The 7,194-nt window shown below is 33.9% G+C and overlaps 2 protein-coding genes and 1 long non-coding RNA gene across 5 annotated transcripts in view; all 3 read left to right on the top strand.

Moving 5' to 3' along the window:
- On the top strand, positions 682-1,335 carry LOC104701081. Its single transcript, XR_753715.2, has 3 exons — positions 682-964; positions 1,079-1,147; positions 1,222-1,335. It is a non-coding gene; the product is annotated as an uncharacterized LOC104701081 (long non-coding RNA).
- Positions 2,203-4,598, top strand: LOC104701082 (DNA ligase 1-like). Of its 2 annotated transcripts, none has more exons than XM_010416711.2 (2): positions 2,203-2,303; positions 3,063-4,598. In XM_010416711.2, exon 2 carries the CDS (start codon positions 3,069-3,071, stop codon positions 4,512-4,514), a length of 1,446 nt encoding a protein of 481 aa, XP_010415013.1. In that variant the 5' UTR covers positions 2,203-2,303; positions 3,063-3,068; the 3' UTR covers positions 4,515-4,598. The 2 variants fall into 2 exon arrangements, with proteins under 2 accessions (XP_010415013.1, XP_010415015.1); XM_010416713.2 differs by having other exon boundaries at positions 2,204-2,303; positions 3,060-4,598.
- LOC104701083 (GDSL esterase/lipase LIP-4-like) overlaps positions 5,130-7,194 on the top strand; it is a 5,226-nt gene continuing 3,161 nt past the window's right edge. Inside the window, exon 1 of one of the 2 annotated variants that reach the window (XM_010416715.2) lies at positions 5,130-5,746. In XM_010416715.2, the coding sequence (XP_010415017.1) occupies positions 5,678-5,746 (69 nt within the window). In that variant the 5' untranslated portion in view covers positions 5,130-5,677. The remainder of the gene's footprint in view (positions 5,747-7,194) is intronic. The other variant, XM_010416714.2, reaches the window with a different exon arrangement.

A 7,194-nucleotide genomic window follows, 5' to 3' on the forward strand; every position in this document is an offset into this window, starting at 1 on the left:
ATGTAAAACGGACATATATTGTCTACCAACAACTTATTCAAAAATATTTTGTATTATATACAAATTATAATATTTTCTATAATATATTTTTATCCATATTATGTTTCTCTAAAAATAATAAACCGAATATGACCAAAGCAATAAAATTCTGATAAACTGTAGTCAAATTATTAATGAAATAGTATATACATATATATAAGAGAATTAATATATAATTATATAAGAGTAATAACGAAAATTAGAAGTTATCACGTTGATTTTTTGCCTTGTATTGTTACGTGGCCATAAAGAGAGAAACACGAGAGAAAAAAGAAACATAATAATAGTGGTCATACAATAGGGCTAATTTGGGCATTAATATACATAATACACAGGATATAAGAGATTGATGGTTAGAGTGGTCATGGAGTTAATTATAGATTTTTTTTTGGTTATTGGTGCCAAATTCCCTATTTTTTAACTTTTATTTAGCAACAGCACAAATAATTATTGTTACAAACCTAAAAAAAAATTTCTTTTCCTCACGCCTTCCCCCACCCAACCCACGATCTCCATGACTACAGTTGCAAATTAGTTTGCAAAGAATATGAAACTGTTTCGCTTTTGGAATTGATGATCACCTTATATATACGAATTCATCTTCTTTGCTAATTAGTTTTTAAAATTCTTCACCTTCGGCCAGTTACTTTCTTGGTGACCAAGTTTACTCTATGTACTATATATTCTACCACTTTTTATCCTTTTTCCCTTTTCAAATCAGAATTTCTCATCAATGACGGATGAGAAGAGATAGAAAACAGAGTGATTCTGAAAACACGATGGTGGAACATGAGAACATAACAGAGTGGATTGAGGACCGCCATGATGAAACACGAGCATTGTTGATGTATTCTTTGCGTTTTCAAGCACAGAAGTGATTCTGGTTTTTGAAATCAGACCCTTCACGCACATTTTTTTCTTTAAGGTATCAAAATTGTAATATTTCAAGATTTATATATCTTTTCGTTTTGCATATACTGTTCTGGGTCTTAATTCAATATCATTTCGATTTCAAATTGTGAATTTCCCAACTTTATAGTATTGAGGTTATACATGGTTTGGTGGGAAACATTTTCAGTTGAAGAACACTTCAATGGAGCAACTCAAGGTAACTCTCATTTAATTTTCCTTTGGTTCACTGATTGATGATCACATATTTGATCAAGTGGTCTAAAACTGAAGGTTGCCAGAGGAAAACAAACGACTTTATCGGAAGAGCTTCAGCTGGAGATAATGCCGAAACACTTGCGATTATAATCGAAAAGAAGAGTCGAGAGTGAGATTGTTTTACACTTTTACTTTTACTTTTACACCTAACTGTATTAGCTGTGTCTTTTTTTTTTTCCTTTGTTAAACGTTTTTTTTCTGAAATCTAAGTATTTTCTCAAATTCTCTTAAATGTTTAGTCTTTAATAAAAAATTTCAATTATTAAAAATATTTAGTTATACCTTGATAGCAAAAACATTTTTTATTTCTATTAAGAGATCGCAAATACTATCTTAAGATTGTGTTTCTTTCTTCATGTTATTGTCAGACAGATTGTCAGGTTTACTGGCTAAGGAAAAAATAAAGAATTAATAAGTTGGACACGAGCTACGTGTAGGTTGCTATAAGCCTATATAATGTACAGTTGACAGATCTCTGGTTTACGAGAAATCTGAATTATCTTTGTATTAACGTAAATATCAATTATTGTTAAGGTTGAAAGTAACTTATGAAAAAGTAAACTATTACTTCATTTCTCCGTTGGTTTTGCTTCAACTAAAGTATTCGATTCCATTTTTGTTACTTGAAGTAATCATTCCTGAGTTCATCAAATTTGATGAAATGAAACTAAACCCATTATACATTATATGATTAACTACATCTTGATTTTCAATTTATTCATATAACAATATGTGATAAAAATATATAAAATTATATCAAAGTTTTGTCTCGTACGGGCTTAATACTAGTAATTTATATAAATCATTGCTAACTTTTTAAAGTCATATTGTGAATCCAAAGGTTATAAAATAAAACTTTGAAAAATACAATAAAATGGCGAGAAAAAAAGTAGAGCAATGAGGAAAGACAAAGACGTGGCACCAACGCGTGAGTCTCAGCGTCACATCCGTGTGACTCGTTTACGAGAGTAAGTCATTATCTTTAACTTTAAGTCTTCCCATGTATATATAACCAAACACATCTTACAGATCGGTTCGCTCTTCTTTCTCCAAACACAACGACAACTTTTCTAGCTATAACTTTTGGTTAATCTAAGGTACATAAGGTTTTTTTTTATTTTCCTCTTTATTTCCTTGTTTGATCTCTGTCCAGAGTATCTTGTTCTTATAAATATTCCTTGAATTTCAAGTTTTCTCTATCAGCTATCTTCTTGATAGATCTCAGATTTTGGGTTTGTTCTTGATTTACCTGGTAGGCTTTTTTTTGCTATGTTGAATTAATCTTTGCGTCCTATACTCTGGGTTTTATATATTGGTTGAATCAATTGGAGATTTTCTTGGAGTTCTTGATTTGGAGTATCGAACATTCTTGTTCATTTGTTTTTTTATAAGGAATGGTCTTTCTTGCTAGTAGAGTATAATTAGTCCATTGAATCTCGATGGTGAGGGTTGTAGAGGATAAAATGTTCATTTTGGCTTCTTAGTACGCGTTATGTTTTTCTAGTTGTTAGCAAGGAACAATCACCGATCATTATATTTTGTAATCGATTGTTCATTAAAGCATGACAGGTTTCCACGACCAACTACCAAAAGGTTTCAATGTAGGAAATGTGTTGGTGAACCAAGTATTATCAAACTAATGTGATTTGTTTATCGAAATTTATTGCTGAACCAATGACCATAAAACGAAAGTGATTTGGTTGCTGGTCGCTAGCGCTAATTGCTGGCAGCATCGAAACCAAAAGGACTATATAGGCAGAAACCATTACTCCTCTTCCTTAATACTAGAAAAAGTGTAGTTCTTTTCATGATGAATTTTTTATAACAAATTATTTTTTTTTTCCATTTTCTAGCAGAGAATTATGTCATCGAGTGAAGAAAATGTCAAGAAAGAGAAACTCCATGTCAAAATGAAGACGCAAGAAGTGGATCCAAAAGAGAAGGGAGACAATGTTGAGTTGGAGATGGAAGTGAAGGCAAAGTCAACTGAGAAGGTTAAAACTAAGAATGATGAAGAAAGTGGAGGGAAGACAAAGAAGGCAAAGGAAAAAGAAAAGATTAAGGGCAAGAAGGATGGCACAAAGGTAGAAGAAGAAGAAGAAGATAAAGATGACAAACATGAAGAGAAGAAAGACGAAAAAATTGTTTCCAAGAAAGATGAAAAAGACCATGGGGACATGAAGGTTAAAGACAGTGATGTAAAAGTGAAAGAGCAAGAGGAGGAAAGCAAGAAGAAAAAGAAAGACAAAGAGAAGAAACAAGAGGATATATCAGAAGGAAATGAGGTAGAAGAAGAAAAAAAAGGTAAAAAGAACAAGAAGAAGAAAGAGAAGGATGAATCAGCTGTAGAAGAAAAAAAGAAGAAGGATGATAAACACGAGGATGTATCACAACAAAAGGAGGGGTTAGAAGAAGAAAAATCTGGTAAAAAGAAGAAAAAGAAAGAGAAGGATGAATCGGGAACAGAGGAAAAAAAGAATAAGGAGGGTAAAGAGACGAAACAGAAAAAAGAATCCGAAGGTAAGGAGGACAAGAAGATGAAGGGAAAGAAGGTAAAAGGAGAGAAGGATGGGTCTGAGAAAGAAGATGAACAAAAGAAGGGAAAAGAGAAGAAAGAACATGATGCAGAAGATAATGAGATGAAAGAAGAAGAAGCAGAACATAAGGAGGGAAAGAAAAAGAAGAATAAAGATAAAGCAAAGAAGAAGGAAACAGATGAGATATGTGAGAAAGAATCAGAAGATAAAGATGAGGAAGAAGGAGACATGAAGCAGAAAAAGGATAATAAAAAGGAGAAGGTTAAAAAAGATGACAAAGAAGACAAGAATAAGGAGAAAAACCTTGAAGCTGAAGTGGTGTCTAGAGATATTAAATTCGAAGAACCAGAAGCTGAGAAGAAGAATATTAAAGATGTCGTGGAAGAAGATGACAATGAAGAGAAGAAGAAATCTAAAGGAGAAGGCGGTGAAAGTGAAGAGGGCAAGGAAAAGAAGAAGAAAGATAAAGAGAAGAACAAGAAGAAAGATACAAAGGAAACAAAAAAGACAGAGGATGAAGAAGATGAGGAAGATCATGCTAAGGACGTTAATATAGAAGAGTCAAAAGCTGAAGATGATGAGGAAGAAAAGGGGGGAAAAGCAAAGACAAAGGAAGCAAAGAAAGACAAAGATGTGAAGAAGAAGAAGGGTGGTAGTGACATAACTAAGCTGAAAACGAAGCTGGAAAAGATAGATGAAAAAATAGGTACCTTAATGGAGCAAAAGGCTGAGATCTTGAACCAGATTAAAGACGCAGAGGGAGATCATTGATGTAAAGACTGTGAAACATGAAAGACTTTGGGAGCAGCATAATGCAATGTAACTGAACTTAATAATATGGACGACTTATCACCATCGACCGAGAAGAAGTTGAGGCTACATGTTTCTTGACTTGAACTTAATAGTGTTGCACTTGACCTGTTTTTTTTTTTTTTTTTTTTTTAAATTTATGTTGAGTTGATAAATTACAAAGTTTTTTTGGCAAAATAATAAATTTTCTTTTCCTTTGGATAGATGACGTTTGTGACAACATAAAAAAATGAACTAAAAAATGTTGCCATCATCTATAGATACTAAAGCTATATTTTTTAATCTAAAATGCGGTTGGCTCAACTTAACCGATTAGATGGATGTTGTTGAAGTGCTACCGAAACCGAGTTCAAATCGTATGTGCTATATATTGGGAAAGGGTTGATCTACTTTTGTGGGGTTGAGGCACATGAACCACATAATTTTTTGATCAAAAGCTCGAAATTTTCTAGTGATTATAACAAGAATGTTAGAAATATGTACATGTGTTATTTATGGTAATGAAAACTCATTTTAAGCTTTTATAAAAACATACGCAAACATCTTCTCGAGACTTGACATATGGATTGAGAAAGAGACATGAGCATTGTGATTTCCAAATAGAAAGCTTATTTCACGTTACCATTCCGTTCCTTACGGGTTACGGCCAATGCATATACTTCACAATACATATTTGGTATTTTCTATTTTTCTTGTACCAAATATTTTGTTACGGTAAACAAATATTTCCAAAGTCATAAAAAGATTCTTGTCCTATAAACAAACCACAATAGACTATGGAGTAAATTATTTTGTCAGAGATAATTAATCTGTAACAAATCTACACCACCCTTTATAGTTTGGTATACAATATAAATATCGTTGGACCACACTGAATATAAAAAGTTACCGAGGTAACCTCTCTTCACACACTACCAAAGTTTCTCCAATGGCCACACTCTTTCTTCACTCGGATACATTGTCCATCTTCTTTATCATATTCGTGTCACTGGTTCTGCTAAGTCTCCGGCAACCCTCTGAGGCGGCGAGTTGTACAACTCCGCCGGTGATTTTTAACTTCGGAGACTCTAATTCAGATACAGGAGGCCTTGTTGCTGGACTTGGTTACCCCGTTGGCTTCCCAAATGGACGCTTATTTTTCCGGCGATCCACCGGTCGTTTGTCCGACGGACGTCTTCTCATCGATTTCCTCTGTAAGTAAAAAACCGACAAAAAAAAACTCTGTTTTTGTTAGTGATCGTGTTAGATCCACCGTCCGTTTGCATCTGCAATGGACGGCTCAGATATGTTAGGACATAAATGTCGGTGCGTCGCAGGTGTGATCTATAAACAAATTCGGTCATTGAGATCTAGTTGGACAAAGTGGGTCCCATGTTGAAGGCAACAAATTTTTGGTTTGTTTTAGTTGAAATTTTTAGATGTGGTTTGGTTTGGTTTGAGTTTAGATTCAGTTTGGTTTTAGATTAAAAAAAATATAACAAAATAAAAATAATTAATTATGTTTGTTGATGATGTTGTAAAATTTAAAGTGTAATACTGTATTTATATGTATTTTTATTTATTTAATCAAATATATCAGTTTTAATAAAATTTTGGTCATGTCGGTTGTTAAACTGAGAAAAGTTTGGGTTTGGTTTAAATTTGGCTAGAATAATTTGATATGAGAAAAATATCGTTAAAATCACGAGCTTTCAAATTGTGGCCATTTTAATCACGAACTTTAGGTAAGGCCATTAAAAACATAAACTTCTGTTGACTTACCGTTTTAATCACCATATTTTTGTTGACCATGACGAAAACGACATGTCGTTAAATCCCTAAACGGAGCAATCAGCCTGAGTTAAGAGATCGTTAATGGGTTAACGGAGGTGCAAAAACGACACCGTTTGAACCCGAGAGAAATCAGATGAAAATTCCCAAATTGAAAATTCAATCCCTAATTCTTTCTTTCTCAATCCCTAATCGATTTTTCCCCAATCGATTCTCTATCCCAAATGCCGAAAGTTAGAAACAAAGAAGTGATATCGTTTGTTGGAGCTCCACCAGAAGACGAATCACTGAGTTTAATTGAAGCTCCTCGAGTTGAAGATGGAAGCTCCTCGAGTTGAAGATGGAGTAGCTCTTCGAGTTGAAGATGGAGTTCGAGCTCCACCGGAGGACCCAGCAGTTTCTAATGTCCGAGATGGAGGTGGTGAACTGACTGTATCTGAATCTGTTGTTGGAGATAAAGGAAAGAGAGGTAGAGGTGGAGCTTCACGTCGGCGTGGAAAACGTAAAAAAAGAAGTGATGAAGATGACGAACTGGAGGCTCCAGTTGAGCACGACAGTGAAGAAGACTCTAGTAACCAAGAACAAATTTCTGGTTTTTGGTTTTAAGAAGAAGGATCACAATGGCAATGACACTAAAAGTAAGACACACCAAGCACAATGAGCTCATCAACTTCCATTTCTTAGTGTCTCTTTTGATCAACATTCCATCTTCCTTCAGTTCTTCAATCTTTTCCTTCAAATCTTCAATCTCTCTGCCAATGATAGAAAATTTTGGTAAAGCATCTACAACCTCTTCGTATACACCTTCTTCAACCCATTTAAACAAATGGTCCTGAAAAAACAAAAACATGAATCAAAACTCGATAACACA

This window comes from Camelina sativa, chromosome 7, assembly GCF_000633955.1.
Source record: "Camelina sativa cultivar DH55 chromosome 7, Cs, whole genome shotgun sequence".
Taxonomy (NCBI): domain Eukaryota; kingdom Viridiplantae; phylum Streptophyta; class Magnoliopsida; order Brassicales; family Brassicaceae; genus Camelina; species Camelina sativa.

Coding starts and splice junctions, on each gene's coding strand:
- LOC104701082 (XM_010416711.2), top strand. CDS start 3,069: ATGTCATCGAGTGAAGAAAATGTCAAGAAAGAGAAACTCCATGTCAAA.